Raw genomic sequence first — 16813 nt, forward strand, 5'->3', positions numbered from 1 at the left:
AATTACCATGGCAACCAGACTACCGCGGAACACGTCACGTCACGCGGCAAGAAAAGTTGGGCAATAACAGACAATTGGGGTTCAAATGTATCGTTATTATTAAGGTCTTTATTTGTAGCTGTCTTTACAGACTCAAAAACTCGCCTTTGGTGCCTGCCGAGCGGCCATTTCGTATTGTCCTGGCAACGACACGCACAGCGCTATTGAATTACCCAAAAAAATGAGTGCTCAGTTTGTTTGTTTTTTTCTCCGGGACAATTACATGACGTTTTTACCACCTTTATCCAGACTTTCAGAAGACATTGAGTCATTTTGGTATTGGGGAAGTTTTGCTGGGTCTGCTTTTGGACACGAAAACTGAAGGCGAAGGTAAGTTTGAAAGCGAAAATTCCCACAGTTTTAAGGGTACGTAAATTATAGACATGGTTCGGTACAGGACATTCATCATATCTCTCTTTTAAATAAAAAAAATAATTGTTACCTTGCACCAGTATGAATAGTACTTAGTATTAATTTTTCGGGAATAAGCGGTAGATAATGGATGGATGGATGTATGGAACTCTCCAGAAGGAATCAATAAAGTACTATCTAACTATCTATCTACGACAGTGGTTCTCAACCTTTTTTCAGTGATGTACCCCCTGTGAACATTTTTTTAATTCAAGTACCCCCTAATCAGAGCAAAGCATTTTTTGGATGAAAAAAAGATAAAATGCAGCACTATGTCATCAGTTTCTGAATTTCTTAAATTGTATAACAGTGCAAAATTTTGCTCATTTTTAGTTGTTTTTCTTGAAATATTTGGGAAAAAAGATACAAAAATAACTAAAAACGTGTTGAAAAATAAACAAGTGATTCAATTATAAATAAAGATTTCTGCACATAGAAGTAATCATCAACTTAAAGTGCCCTCTTTGGGGATTGTAAGAGAGATCCATCTGGATTCATAAACTTAATTCTAAACATTTCCTCACAAGAAAAGAAATCTTTAACGTCAATATTTATGGAACATGTCCACAAAAATCTAGCTGTCAACACTGAATATTGCGTTGCATTTCTTTTCTCAGTTTATGAACTTACATTCATATTTTGTTGAAGTACTATTCAATAAATATATTTATAAAGGATTTGTGAATTGTTGCTATTTTCTGAATATTTTCCAAAAATCTCAATTACTCCTTGGCATACCTTCAAGTACCCCCAGGGGTACGCGTACCCCCATTTGAGAACCACTGATCTATGACATACTCAATAAACTAAACTGAATTGTCTTTTTGTTTTTTTATAATGTCTATACCATGGGTCCCCAAACTACGGCCCACCAGCGTGCTTTCCAATCCATTTTCTACCGTTTGTTACTCTCGGTGTCTCCTATAGCTGCTCAGGCAAATCATATTATTTAAAAATGCATTATTCCATCGATAACGTGACATCATCGCGCTCGGAATACACACACACACACACACACACACACACACACACACTAACACACATACAAACACATACACACACACACAGACACACACGCATATATATATATATATATATATATATATATATATATATATATATATATATATATATATACAGTGGGGCAAAAAAGTATTTAGTCAGCCACCGATTGTGCAAGTTCTCCCACTTAAAAGGATGACAGAGGTCTGTAATTTTCATGGCTTCACAGTGGCAGAGGGGTTAGTGCGTCTGCCTCACAATACGAAGGTTTTGCAGTCCTGGGTTCAAATGTGTGAATGTGAGTGTGAATGTTGTCTGTCTGTCTGTGTTGGCCCTGCGATGAGGTGGCGACTTGTCCAGGGTGTACCCCGCCTTCCGCCCGATTGTAGCTGAGATAGGCGCCAGCGCCCCCCGCGACCCCAAAAGGGAATAAGCGGTAGAAAATGGATGGATGGATGTAATTTTCATCATAGGTACACTTCAACTGTGAGAGACAGAATGTGAAAAAAAATCCAGGAATTCACATTGTAGGAATTTCAAATAATTTATTTGTAAATTATGGTGGAAAATAAGTATTTGGTCAACCATTCAAAGCTCTCACTGATGGAAGGAGGTTTTGGCTCAAAATTTCACGATTCATGGCCCCATTCATTCTTTCCTTAACACGGATCAATCGTCCTGTCCCCTTAGCAGAAAAACAGCCCCAAAGCATAATCTTTCCACCCCCATGCTTCACAGTAGGTATGATGTTCTTGGGATGCAATTCAGTATTCTTCTTCCTCCAAACACGACGAGTTGAGTTTATACCAAAATGGATACATGGATGATACAGCAGAGAATTGGGAGAATGTCAGGTGGTCAGATGAAACCAAAATATAACTTTTTGGTTGAAGTTACAGTTGAAGTGTACCTATGATGAAAATTACAGACCTCTGTCATCATTTTAAGTTGGAGAACTTGCACAATTGTTGGCTGCCTAAATACTTTTTTGCCCTACTGTATATATACATACATATATATACATACATACATATATATATATATATATATATATATATATATATATATATATACATACATACATATATATATATATATATATATATATATATATATATATATATATATATATATATATATATATATACAGCCCCGGCCACATTTTTTTAACCCAATGCGGCCCCCTAGTCAAAATGTTTGGAGTCTATGCGCTTCTAAATATGAATTCTGTATATTCCACAAATGCGAATATGTTAGATTTAATACTAAACACCAATATTGTTTGGCATTTGTGTTCAGATATTCAGAAAAAAAAATTTTTTTTTTGAAGTGTATCAGTTTGTTGTCCGTGACCCAATATCCTTTATACGGCGACATGTTTGCTATGAAAAAGGCCAACCTATTATGTTTTACATTGCCAGGTGACTGTGCAACAGAGGGAAAAAATCAGTGATCATGACTACTCAGGTGCGACCCGGCATAAAAGTTCCAATTCTGTGTGAAGACGGAGACAAGTTCCTAGAGACTGGGGATCTGGTGCGGGCCACCTCCCTCTACATGTCTGCCTTCAGTAGTCACGCTGCTACCACCATGTCCCACATGCGCAAAATGGAGACATCCAAACTCCAGGGGGTCGTATCAACCCTTGAGGGTTGGCTTGATAATCGCCAGGAGAAACCGCCTAGAGAGGGTCTCAGTAAAGGTCTGGTAGCTGTCTTTCTGTCCACACTCTGCCCTAATAATCTGTCGGCCACCATTTATAAAATGGAGTCTCTCCTTCAGAGTAGCGGGCAAGGCTGTGAGGAGATTTTTTCTCGCTGCACCGCCCTTCTAGAGGGAAAACAAAAGCCTAATCCAGATAGTGTTTGTTGTGTGGCGTTGGAAATAACTCGTGCTTTGGCCTGCTTGTTGTCAGAGCGTGATCGTGGTAAGGGTCTGAAGCTCTACCTCAGCTCTTACAAAAGCAACAAGTGTGAAACTGTCAAACTGGTGAAGAGTAGGCAAGCTTCACATATAACCACAATAGTCAAGGCTTTCACAAAGCAAATGCATCTCTGGTATCCCTCCTTGATGCTGGACAGCAATAGTGAAGTGAGTTCAAAGGAGAGTGAACATGTGAAAATCGAAGCCGCTGCTCCACTGATTGACTTCTTACTGGAGCTCTCCCCGGGTGACGGCAAAGTGCAGGAACTCCAGGCAGCACATTTGTTTTTCTCGGGCCAGTATGGCAACAGTGCAGATGTGTACTCTGCTATCTTGCAAAATGACACTGAGAAGACGGTGCCAGACACAGCCGAGACACGAGCCAGGCTCTTAACCAGCCGAGCAGCTGCTTTCTTCTCAGGCGGCGTCCGCTTTGAGGAGGCCTATGTGGATCTGGGCGAGGCCTTCGACGTTCACCCAGCGTGTGCTCAGATTTACTTCCAAAAGCTCTTCACTGATCTTGGTACGGGAGGTGCTGCGCGTGGCCATCTTCGTCAACATGCTGAGAAAGGTCTATGTGGTTTTCGGGAGATGGTTGTCACCCGAGCAGACCTGAGGGCCACAGAGGGAGTGGAACTTCTTGATCCGGTGATCGCTCAGTTACGGGCCCTTTGCCATTTGGAGCCTGACGGAGGAGGACGAGCGCTGCGGGTGCGACTGGCCGAATGTCTTCTACTAAGGGGAGAGCACAAAGAAGCTCTCTCTATATGTAGCCAGCTGGCTGCTGCCAAAGACCAGCACAGCTATCAGAACACAGTAGAAGTTCTCTGTGGATATACACGACTTCTCACAGACGACCACAAGGGGGCTCTGGAGGACTTTCAGGCCGTGATCGAACACAGCGCCCCCCACCCACCCAGCTGTGTGCGGGCGCTCTGTGGCAGGGGTCTTCTACGCATGATGGCCGGCTTCCACTACCTCACAGCGCTCGACTATGTAACCGCAACCAGGTTGCACCCTCAGGAGACGGCGCTCACCATTCGGTGTCTTGTGCCCTGGAACCTCCGGGGGCTGCTTTTCACTGTTTTAATGGAGCAGGGCCGAGTCATGCTGGAGGGGGCTGGAGAGCATCATCCGGCCTCCTGTAGAAACTCCCAACAGCCCTTGCAAGAGGGTCAGCTGCAGGCCACATCAAAGCAAGACAACCACAGAGCAGGGTATGATGCTTCTCACATCCATCCATCCATCCATCCCTTTTCTACCGCTTATTCCCTTTTGGGGTCGCAGGGGGCGCTGGCGCCTATCTCAGCTACAATCGTATAAGTTTAAAAAAGCTGCATCCACTGTCACTTTGATACATGTATCCATCCATTTTCTACCGCTTGTCTCGTTTGGGGTCGCGGGGGGTGCTGGAGCCTATCTCAGCTGTTTCTCAAGTATTTTCTGTTACACAACCGCTGCCCCCACACACACTCTCCATTGCCACTATAATTATAGTATAATTTTCATATAAAATTGTTATAAGTACACGTCTGCATAACATTGTATCCTTATTAAAATTAAAGAAAACAAAAAAGACAAAAGAAATATAGATCAACTTTCAACAAATAATAACTTTGTTGACATTTTTTTTTAGCCTGAAACAGAAAATATTTAACGTGCATCAATCCTTATTTAAACTATAAAGTAGTTGATCGACTTGAGCCATTTAATACTTCAAAATAAAATTATATAAACTCAAAAAATAATAATGAATTCAAATTGATCACCGACTTTAACTCAGAAGCACAATATACAAAACACTTTAACCTACAAAAAAAAATAAACGCAACGATTAGTGCTGATTTTGATTTTTATAAATTAAAATGGGGAAGTCAAAAGTAATAGCTACAATGAGCACGTTTTGCACTTCACACTATATGAGAAGGACTGCCTTATTGACACATTTCATTATGTAGGACTTCTGCTGGTGTTCACTCCTTGGCTGTGCTGCTCGTGCACCTCCAGCCCGGCACTGATGGTCCTCAGATCCTAGCAGCAGACGCCTTGCACCAGCTTGGCCGAGTAGAGGAAGCCTACCGCCTGCTACTGCTTTGCATGGGACCCAGCAGTACCCGTGCACCCATCTTGGTCCGACTTGCCCTGCTACAACTGCACAGAGGGTTTCTGTATGATACGAATCAGGTATCTTGTTAAATGCCATAGGTGACAGAATGTGCTCAAAAGGACTTGATATATGAGGTTTGAATTCACCTATTTCTTATGCACTCAACAAACACTTTACAATTTTAAATATTACATATAGCTCTTCATAATCTATAATTAGGTTGGAACAGAATAGAAAGTCTGATTGGCATTGTATTAAATCAGGGGTCTCAAACATGCGGCCGCGGGCCAATTGCGGCCCACGAGACGTTATTATGCGGCCCGCACTTTGATGTGACAATTTAATGTATGTGCGGCCCGCAAGTTTAATATGAACGGCGCTTGACAGCGTCATACTTGCCCACATCCCCAATTTTTCCGGGAGACCCCTCAATTTTAAGGGCACCAATTCTCTCGAAGCCCCTGTCGATTATCAACAATATTCGGGGAGTGCCATAATGGCACTGCCTTCAGCGCCCCCTACATCCTGAACTGGCAGCGCGCAAGCCCAGTTATATGTTGCATCTGGCCATGCAAGAAGCACGTGTGTTGTTGCAAGATATATTTGATTAACAGCTACACAAGTCACACTGAGAGTGGCCGTAAAAAAAGCTTTAACACTGTTACAAATATGTGCCAGACTGTGAACCCACACCAAACAAGAATGACAAACACATTTCAGGAGAACATCCGCATCGTAACACAACATAAACACAACAGAACAATTACCCAGAATCCCATGCAGCCCTGACTCTTCCGGGCTACAATATACACACCACCGCTACCACCAACCCCCCACCCTCCCTACTTGCGTCGGTTGAGGTGTTGTATATTGTAGCCAGGGAGAGTCATGACTGCAAGGTGTTCTGGGTATTTGTTATCTTGTGTTTAAGTTGTGTTAGGGTGTGGAAATTCTCCCAAAAAGGGTTTGTCATTCTTGTTTGGTGTCGGTTCACAGTGTGGCGCATATTTTTAACAGTGTTAAAGTTGTTTATACGGCCACCCTCAGTGCGACCCGTATGGCTGTTGAACAAGTACTTCTTGCAGCCACGTCAGTTGTTCTGCACAAGTCTCATACAATATGTTGTACATTGGTTGTGTGATATAAAAGCGTGCGCGATGACATGTAGCAGAGCAGTAGTCCTCTTTTAGGGGTTGCGCGAGAAAGACCACTACAAATGAGCAATATTTTGCACTGTTATACAATTGAATAAATCAGAAACTGATGACTTAGTGCTGTATTTTACTTCTTTATCTCTTTTTTTCAACCAAAAATGCTTTGCTTTGATTAGGGGGTATTTGAATTTAAAAAAATGTTCACAGGGGGTACATCACTGAAAAAGGTTGAGAACCACTGTTGTAGAGGACGTTAAAGGCAGTGCAGTCACGGCAGCCCTTAATAATGTCGGCCGGGTGAAAATTGGGCCAAATTCGGGAGAATGGTTACAGCGGTATATTGTCGGGAGGTGCACTGAAATTCAGGAGTCTCCCGGAAAAATCGTGAGGGTTGGCAAGTATGTTGCTATGGCGGGAAAGCCATTCATAGAAGGTGAATTCATTAAAAAGTGCATGTTAGATTTTTTAATAAATCTTTTCTTGCGGCCCAGCCTCACCCAGTTTCTGCATCCAGTGGCCCCCAGGTAAATTGAGTTTGAGACCCCTGATCTAAAGTAAAAGTTTACACAAAAAGGGAGTTTAAGTCCAAAAAAATGGAAATCATCGTACCCCCTTTGATGCACAATCTCAGTTTTCAGTGTTTCAATAAGTTCAGCCTAAATTGATTAAAAAAAAAAAACAAGCAAACTACTGTGAAATTCAAATATAACACAATTAAATTATTTATTTACACCAGAAACTTTAGCTGCAAGAATTCTGTTGAACTATTATATTTAAAAAATATATTTTTAAATGTGTTTTGCACTGAGAGTGTGCAACATATTATGTTCGTTTTTTGTCTTGCAGCTGTTAAAAAAACTTGTTCAGTGTGGCGACACCAATTGTTTGCGCCCACTGTTGGCAGTGGCTAAGAAAAAGGACCGAGCGATGCTGCAGGCACACTGCCACTCCGTTGCCAAACGCATCCTGGGGGGCGCGAGAGACGAGCGCACCATCAAGGAGGCAGTGGCCTATCTCTCCATCGCCATCATCATATCTGGTAATTAAAATGTTTTGTTTTCATTGACACATGAAAGAATCATATGACTTAAAATTATAATCCTTCTAGGGGGCGGGGCAGTAGAGTCTTTGCTGGAAAGAGGCAGGTGTTATGCTTTACTTGGCCAAAGAAAGACAGCCATCTTTGATTTCAGTACCATTATTAAGGAGCAGCCCAAGCATGTTCAAGCGCTATGTGGAAGAGGTTTCACCTACCTCCTACTCAACCAGCAAAAGGTACAACTGAAACGACATACCGCTTCCCTGATCCAGTGTATGAAATAGCAAGGTGTTTGAGAGGCACATTCAACAGTTTTGGGAATTTTATTCCGGTTGAATGGACTCAAACAAACAACAAATGTGTAATGTTGTGTAAAATGTGTAATATGGAGGACCAAATTTAATAAAGAGATCTTTGAATAGTTATTTAAATGTTGTCATTAATTAGTTATAAATAGAGTTAAATGCATACATGTGATGGTAAATGGTAAATGGGTTGTACTTGTATAGCGCTTTTCTACCCGTTTTTTTTTAAGGAGCCCAAAGCGCTTTGACAGTATTTCCACATTCACCTATTCACACACACATTCACACACTGACGGTGGGAGCTGCCATGCAAGGTGCTCACCAGGACCCATCAGGAGCAAGGGTGAAGTGTCTTGTGCAAGGACACAACGGACGTGACTAGGATGGTAGAAGTTGGGGATTGAACCAATAACCCTCAGATTGCTGGCACAGCCACTTTACCAACTTCGCCACGCCGTGTGTTTTAATAACTGTCAGGCATTTCTTTAATTTAAAATTAAATGTAATTAGTTAATGATTTTATTAATTATTGATTTCATTATTTCATAATTTAATGAATTAATTAATTAGTGACATATATTTAAATATTTATTAAAATGCTTTCCCTTTTATTTAGTTATTTAATTTGGTCCAATTTGGCCCCTGGCAACGCTTCATGAATTTATTTTATCCATCAGCTCTGCCGTCAAGTAAGTGGGCAGATCCTAACAGCTGATTGGTTACCTGGCACTTCCACTTGCAATGATTGGACTTGATTTGCGTTAGCCCCGTCCACTGACTTTGACAGGTGACTTTGACAGATAAATTAAATTCATGAAATTATTAAATCAGTAATTAATCAAATCGTAAACTAATTAAATCAATAATCAAACAAATCGTGAAATAATTAAATCAATAACTAAACAAATCGTGAACTAATTAATTAAATGATGAAATAATTCAATAGTTGAATAAATAGTAAGATAATTAAATGTAACTTGACATATAATTCAAATTCTAATTAATAAATGACATGTTTATTTAATTGTGTCCCATTTGGCCCTCTTCAGTCCAATGACCAAGTGTTCCAATGCTTTTGTTCACAAAATGTATTTTAAAGGGTCCCTTTGTCTTACATTTATCATAATATACTAACCTTCAACATTTTCTCGGATAATGTAGGAATGCACTCATGACATCCTGGCTGCTCTGCAGATAAATACTGATGAGGTCACCAAAGACCTCCTGTCCCTCAAGGACAGGGCACGCAAACTAGTCTGTGATTGGCTACATCAGTTCTGCAAGAGCAGCCTGTCAGACGTCCTGGTAACCAATGCTGTCCCTTGCCACGAGGAGCGACTTAGAGAGGCTTCTATAATCTGTGCTGCTCTGATAAGGACAGACTGCAGAGCTCCTAGATGGCATCTCCTCCTTGTTGACATACTTTTAGCCAAAGGTGTGACTTAACCAATCTTTGCCGCACGATTACACAGTATGACTTTGCTTAAAATGATCTGATTTGGACATTGTTTGAAGTGATTTTCTAGCTGCTGCTCTCCTCGCCCATATGCTCCAGGTGAAGTAGAGGCAGCGGGTGTCCACCTGAGCCAGGTGTTTGGCCGAGAGCCAAGAGATTCAGCAGCCCAGGCCAGGGTAGGCGTGGTGGAGGCATGGCAGCACAAATCTCTCAGCGCAGCATGCAGACTTAGCAAACTCGCTGAGAAAGAGCCGTCATGTTTGGATCTCTTGTTGGCTCTGATCCCGCCTAATCAAAGGAAATGCGTGGCACAGGTAATTCTACGGAAGCTATTTATATTTCTCCATAATTATCATGGCACTTCTTTGAACCAAGGAAATAGACGACAGATTAGTTATACAGTAATTCTGTGTTTAAACTATTATTCAGTCCATTCCCGTTTTGAAAGGATCCACAATTAAAGTACAAGTGTAGTATACATAACCTCCTGGCGGAGGTAATCAAGTTATGTATTGGTTAGGGTTTGTCCGTCTGTCTGATATTTAGTTAGTTTATTATAGCTCATAGTTATGGGCTAATTTTGATTACTGTAAACTTCAGGAAATGCCCAAAATGGGATAAGGAACAAGTGATTAAATTGTAGGGGTGATCTGGGTCATTTCTACTCTGATACTTTATACCTTTACATTACAAGACTGAACTTCTAGCTATGATAGCTTCCCCGCCTCCACCCGCAGAGCCAAACAAAGAGAGTGGATGACTCACAAGAGAGTTTACTCTGTTAATTGAATCCAGCAACAAATAGCTTGAAAAGGTATGGCCGTATTTTAATGAACCTTTTAGGAAACGTCAGAAATGGGAAAAGGAACACGTGGTTCCATTTTGGGGGTGATCCGAATCACTGTCTGGATTCAGTATTTTTTTAAAGGATTCTTTAATACTAGGAGATAGGGCCTGGCGCTCTCTTGAGTGCTTTTGTAGTTGTCGTTAACCTTTTTTTTAGGGCGAAACATGGTTCAAGTACATATGTGCTACGATGCAACATCTTAGATGTACTACAAAAGCTGCTACATATTTTTTTCTTATTAATGTCTACTAACTTAAATCTGCATCATTTTAGTCACAATGGCATCAATCAAATCCCCTAAATCCCGACAGCATGTCCATTATCCTCCATGAACCAGGAAGTAGCCTGCTAACTAAATGACAAACGCAGGTTTTCCCCCCAACTTGTATGAACAGTTTGGCAATTGACAGTTACCATATTGACCTAAATATAAGATGTTTTTTTTCCAGAGAAAAATTACTAAAAACATGAGTTGTTATATATTGTGGGTTTGAAGACATATACTGTACATGCAAACCAACATGTGGCGCCACTTCACTTCTCCCCAAGCGAGTCTAAGCTTTTCTTCTTGTCACTTACACAAACCTGTGATTTTAAACCGCTACACAGTCTATCCAATGTTGAAAAAGTTGGCAAACGACACACAGAAGAGTGATAATGCCAATGTTCAAGATAACAGTAACCACTAAAGCAGTTTTGAAATATAATACACTTGTTTCTTGCAATATACTAGATGCCATTTTCCATCCATCCATCCATTTCCTACCGCGTATTCCCTTTAGGGTCGCTGGAGCCTATCTCAGCTACAATCGGGCGGAAGGCGGTGTACACCCTGGACAAGTCACTACATATTCACAGGGCCAACACAGATAGACAGACAACATTCACACTCACATTCACACACTAGGGCCAATTTAGTGTTGCCAATCAACCTGTCACAAGGTGCATGTCTTTTGATGCCATTTTACTTATACTAAAACATGATAATAAAAAAAAAAAACCTACTAAAAAAAATTGTTTTAGTATATGCGGATAAATGCATTACATTCTGATTACTGTATATGGTATTTGCTAAAAGAACAATTGTGATGGTGAAGTACGGTGCTGTGTATTATACAAATATAACATTTTTCCATTGGCAGGCGGCAGCACAGGATGCCAGCAGCATGTCTTCAGATGGAAGTTGGGATCAGGCCCTCCCTCTCCTGACGGTGGCAGTACAAACAGCAGACAAACACAGACTTCAGTATCTCCGCCAGCGGGCTATCTGCCTCACTCACCTCGGCTTATACGAGCGTGCTGTAGCCGACCTCGACCTAGTCATTCAGAAACACGGTGGGTCCGACGCCAGCTCTTCTGAGGACCCCGGAATCTTGGCGGAAAGTCTTTGTCGGCGCGGTCACAGCCTGGTGTTGTGTTCCAGAGAAGGACCAGCTCTGGAGGATTTTAGCCGTGCTCTTGAGCTCCACAGAGAGCGGGCCATGCAATGTGTTGACGAAGGTCTGGGTAGGCTGCGGTTGGCAGAGTGCTTTTTGCGAGGGGCACTGCAGCACTATGAAGAGCAGCAGCTCAGCAAAGCTTGGACATTAATTGAGTGTGGCCTTGTTGTGGATGGAGACAATGCAGAACTGCGCAAAGTACGGGCCAAGGTCAAGCGAGAAGTGGCCAGTCCTTGCAATGTCAACTAATGAGTCCATAAACCAAATGGTGACTCAATTCACTCACTTATAGAATAACCTTCCACTATATATTACATTGATGTTTTTAAGCCTGATAAATTTAACAGTCTTTGGTCTGGGATTCAATCATAAGATTGTAAATAATAAGTAAATATTGATATTTACTTGCAAATTTACGACAAACAGTTCCAGTCAAACATTTGCGCACAAATTCTCATTCAGTAAAATGAGAATGTGTTCTCAAACTTTTGACTAGTGTTTTACTTCAAAGATAAATATCATCATCATGGAGTATCAGGCCTGTTTGCAGACATCGATGATCAGAGCCACCCAGTTTCCGCTGTCGATCGCCCTATGTATAAGTTCTATATTACTGATATTTCCGATAACATTTATTAAGCTGTTGACAAATGTTGTTCGCTGTTGACCTGGAGATTTATTTTCCTGTAGTTTTCCTGTTATTAAGAAATGTAAAAATAATGTAGAGCATTTACCTTGGAGACTGGACTTCTATGGTATCTCCTTCCAGCTGCTTCTCCATCAATTACACCATCAGCAGCTTTTCTACATTTTCATGGCTACATGTCCGCCGTTTAGATATTAATTCAACATTCTTAGATGGCACTATTGATTTAGTCTGCTTTCACATTGTGCAGATTAGCAGCGCTGTGCTGTGAACTGCTTCACCAAGTTCACTAGTACTATTAATGCTAGAAAGCAAGACCAGATGTTTTGGTCGGATATTATAGGGTTTACTGTAAGATTCCACGGCAACTAATGGCAGGGATGCTTGCGACTCATTTTTGTTGCTTCAACTTGAAGCATGGCTTCACGGTGGCAGAGGGGTTAGTGCGTCTGCCTCACAATACGAAGGTCCTGCAGTCCTGGGTTCAAATCCAGGCTCGGGATCTTTCTGTGTGGAGTTTGCATGTCCTCCCCGTGAATGCGTGGGTTCCCTCCGGGTACTCCGGCTTCTTCCCACTTCCAAAGACATGCACCTGGGGATAAGTTGATTGGCAACACTAAATTGGCCATAGTGTGTGAATGTGAGTGTGAATGTTGTCTGTCTATCAGTGTTGGCCCTGCGATGAGGTGGCGACTTGTCCAGGGTGTACCCCGCCTTCCGCCCGATTGTAGCTGAGATAGGCGCCAGCGCCCCCCGCGACCCCGAAAGGGAATAAGCGGTAGAAAATGGATGGAATGGATGGAACTTGAAGCATAACAATTAGCCCAAAGACAGCTATTATTTCAAAACAGTCCACAGTTGGAGCACTCTTCACCTGAGGTATTACTGTATAAGCAAAGTCAAACATAAACACTTTTTAAAAAGTGGTTCAAAAGCAATTTTGGATGAAATCATTATAAAATACACATGATGTCATGTTGTAACTGTACTTTGTTCAAGCAACATGAAAAGAACTGTGCCTGGGCACATACAACATATACAATATTTTAACACAATTATACACTTAGTTATTTTAGATCTTGATACTTCAGATTGTTTCATACACGTTTTGATAACATGAAATACATTTGAAATGAATACTAACCTAATCTATTTGTTTAGTTACAATTAGTATTACAATCAATACAATTTAAAACACTTCACAGTATTGTATAATAATTGGAGAAAACATGAAATACAATGTTTGTGATAAATATTAGCCCTAAGCTATTTTTTTGGTTAAGATAAGTATTTATTAGTATTTATCTAATTTTCCTACAACAATTTGAAGTATCAGAATCTAAAATAGCTATACAGCTGAATATTTGTTGCCAGTCTCAATGTATTCAATATTTTATTATCATATTTATAATCACAAATGCATACATTATAAACCTTCTTGTCAATGTGTGACATTTTTTTCTCAATTTGAAGGCCAAATTGGTTAATTCACATATATTTTTTTAAGTCAAACAAACATATCTAGATAAGAAAGTGCCTATTGTGCAGGATTTACACTTTAAAACTAGAGCGGCAAATACACATTACCTGGCATTTATACAATCCAATTCTTTATATTGATATGAGGTACATCGAAATGTATTTTCTTTATCACACAGAAAGCAAGAGGTGATTGTGTTAATGCAAGCTAGACATAATTAAAAATATATGTTGTAGATGAGATTCTGTGTTCTCTATGCAGACACAGTTATGTATTGGGGCTCCATGTTGCCAAAGTAGGACTTCTCCCATTCACTCATGAGGTCAAAGTGCAGTGGGCGGTCACAGAAGGTGCAGGAAGCAGCAGCAGAGTTGTTAAGCTTGAGTCCCACCTCCTGCCACACGTCCACCAGTTTCTCTGTGAATTTGAAGTTTAATGTTATATTTCTAGCTGAATAAGCTTGCACAGGCATTGCTCTGTGTCATTGTGTTGATAGTAGGGTGCCAAGAGTGTGTACGGTGTCTTAATAAAAGTAGATAAATCATTCACTGGCCTCACTTATCTTGATTAGTCATTTACCTGAAACAGCCACTCACCCACAAAGTACTCCATCATGGCGGGGTGGTGATGAGGAGACGGGGCCAGGCGCAGCAGCTCCTCGCCACGAGGCACTGTAGGGTAGTTGATGGCCTGGACGTATATGTTGTGTCTCTCCAGCATGGTGTCGCACACCTTGGTGTTCAGCTCAGCATTACCCACCTAGAGAAGGCAACCAAAGCAGCAGTGATGATTTATACAGGAGTAAAACTATGTGAATGCTCTCCGTTAGTTAAATTACAATTTCGACATAATAGATTGTGTGCAATTACAACTGATTGTTTATTCGTCTTGAAGCATTTTAGGCAATATGGAGTTCAACCAGCAGGGCCGCTGTTTATTCAACCTCAGTTATTTCGTGAAAAACAACAACATGATGCAGCTCTGGAAAGGTAAATTTATTCCACAATTTCTCGCTCTGGTCAATACCTGTATGGGGATGATGTGGCTGGGACAGCGGACCACAGGCAGGCCCTTGTCCAGGAGAAGCTGCCTCATGTGTTTGACGTTTCTCTGGTGTGCTCTGCGCAGGGACCGTCCCTCGGGGCCCTTCAGGACACGCACGGACTCCAGGGCTCCGGCCAGGACCATCGGTGGCAGGGCGGTGGTGAAGATGAAGCCGGCCGCGTAGGAGCGCACTGTGTCCACCAGGGCGGCGCTGCTGGCGATGTAGCCACCCACACAGCCGTAGGCCTTCCCTGGAAGAGTCATAGTTGATATATATTGTATGTAAGGGGAGGTGATGCATTTATTTTTTTATTGCCTCTTGACTGAAAAAAAGTTAACTCTTTTCCTCTCAAGCTGCTGGCACCACACTTGGTAAAATCCAAGTTACATAGTATAATTTTTATATGATTATAACATGTACATAATTGTTTTAGCGTAACATTTTTTTATTTTTAAAGATACAAAATAAAAATAACTATCTATTTTGATTAGTGTTGTCAAATTTTGTATAGATTTGATTAATCAGGATTAATTACAGGTACTGCGATGAGATGGTGACTTGTCCAGGGTGTACCCCGCCTTCCGCCCGATTGTAACTGAGATAGGCACCAGTGCCCCCCGCGACCCCAAAGGGAATAAGCGGTAGGAAATGGATGTATGGATAATTACAGGTAATTACTAGCTTGTGTAATTCAAATTAACCTAAAAAAGACCCCAATATTCTGAATTTTTTTTTTTTTTTTTCAGAATGTCATACAGGATATCATTTTAAAGGGTTTCTTAGAATGCAAGTCATTTATTTTCTCAAAACTTGGTAACAGTTTTTTCCAAAGTCCGATCTGGGTATATTTTAAAGTAAAATTTAAGCAGATCGAGTCTCCTCAGTCATCTTTGCACTGAGGTATGCAGTGACCTGATTTCTGACAGTTTAAAAACTCACTCTGCCTTTCAGGTAACAATCCATGGTTAAGTCAAACAAGCGTTGAGGGTCAAAATAAATTACGTGATTAATTAATTAATTAAATAAAGTACTATCTAATCTGTGTGTATACGTGATTAAATCAATATTTTTATGTGAATATTCACGAGTCAACTCGTTATGTTATGTCTACTTTATATTATCGATATTTAGATAGCTTTACTGTAAAAACAACATTACTACAAAACTGTCAACCCTCTGATGAAATTACTCTCCATATACTTTAAACCCAATATCACATTACATAAATGAATGGGGTGCAGTAGCAAAAACAGAAAACATGAAACTTACCAGGACATAACAGAACTGAGTGTCAATGTATTATTTTTACTTACTCAGAACACTTTAAGTAAGCATTGCAATTAACTTAATGTGTGTTTGCCAGTATGTTTTAACTAACAACTTGTAGTTGCCATTAAAGTGGACCCAACCTCTGATGTTGTGTTATCAACTCAGGCCACAGTGAGAGTAGAGGCGGCGCCGTGCTGATAAATCTCTGATTCTTGTCATGAGAGCGCCTCCACCTACCTCTACCAGCCCCAATGCATGAGTTTTCATAGCGATGTTGGCACCGTAACAGTGACAGTTAAGTGTGAATATTAGCCAAGATCAGAGACTAGTGGTGTTGTGGAAATAGCATCACAGTAAGTCTCACCCAGGGTCCCAGACACAATGTCTATCTTGTGCATAACATTGTCCCTCTCTCCCACTCCAGCTCCATGGGCTCCATACAGGCCAACAGCGTGGACCTCATCAACAAACGTCAGAGCTCCATAAAGGTGAGCAACGTCACACAGCTCCTCTAAAGGACATATGGCACCTGAAAATAATAACAATAATAAACATATTGTCAAAATAGAGCAATATTATCTTTGTAAATCAATAAAATTGTTATTTGGATCATATTAAAAATGAATAAGCGCAATGAACAATCACATTTGC

The 16813-nt window shown here is 40.9% G+C and overlaps 2 protein-coding genes across 4 annotated transcripts in view; one reads left to right on the forward strand and one right to left on the reverse strand.

The window, feature by feature from the left end:
• Positions 1-14463, forward strand: ttc34 (tetratricopeptide repeat domain 34). Its single transcript, XM_061903527.1, has 7 exons — positions 1-369; positions 2874-4592; positions 5334-5559; positions 7483-7675; positions 7745-7958; positions 9507-9750; positions 11426-14463. Exons 2-7 carry the CDS (start codon positions 2908-2910, stop codon positions 11969-11971), a joined length of 3108 nt encoding a protein of 1035 aa, XP_061759511.1. The 5' UTR covers positions 1-369; positions 2874-2907; the 3' UTR covers positions 11972-14463.
• alas2 (aminolevulinate, delta-, synthase 2) overlaps positions 13341-16813 on the reverse strand; it is a 17767-nt gene continuing 14294 nt past the window's right edge. For 2 of the 3 annotated variants that reach the window (XM_061903822.1, XM_061903823.1), the window contains exons 7-10: positions 16527-16691; positions 14875-15143; positions 14445-14607; positions 13341-14265 (exon numbers count right to left, since the gene is read on the reverse strand). In XM_061903822.1, coding sequence (XP_061759806.1) covers positions 14102-14265; positions 14445-14607; positions 14875-15143; positions 16527-16691 — 761 coding nt within the window. In that variant the 3' untranslated portion in view covers positions 13341-14101. Of the gene's footprint in view, positions 14266-14427; positions 14608-14874; positions 15144-16526; positions 16692-16813 lie in introns of all 3 variants that reach the window. The other variant, XM_061903825.1, reaches the window with a different exon arrangement.

This window comes from Nerophis ophidion, linkage group LG06 (genome assembly GCF_033978795.1).
Source record: "Nerophis ophidion isolate RoL-2023_Sa linkage group LG06, RoL_Noph_v1.0, whole genome shotgun sequence".
NCBI classification, from domain to species: Eukaryota; Metazoa; Chordata; class Actinopteri; order Syngnathiformes; family Syngnathidae; genus Nerophis; species Nerophis ophidion.

What these genes read in the sequence shown, in the direction of transcription:
- ttc34 (XM_061903527.1), top strand. Translation starts at nt 2,908, where the DNA reads ATGACTACTCAGGTGCGACCCGGCATAAAAGTTCCAATTCTGTGTGAA. An exon ending in CAAGACAACCACAGAGCAGG is followed by an intron (nt 4,593 to 5,333) that starts GTATGATGCTTC and finishes TTCATTATGTAG; the next exon opens with GACTTCTGCTGGTGTTCACT. An exon ending in CATCGCCATCATCATATCTG is followed by an intron (nt 7,676 to 7,744) that starts GTAATTAAAATG and finishes TAATCCTTCTAG; the next exon opens with GGGGCGGGGCAGTAGAGTCT.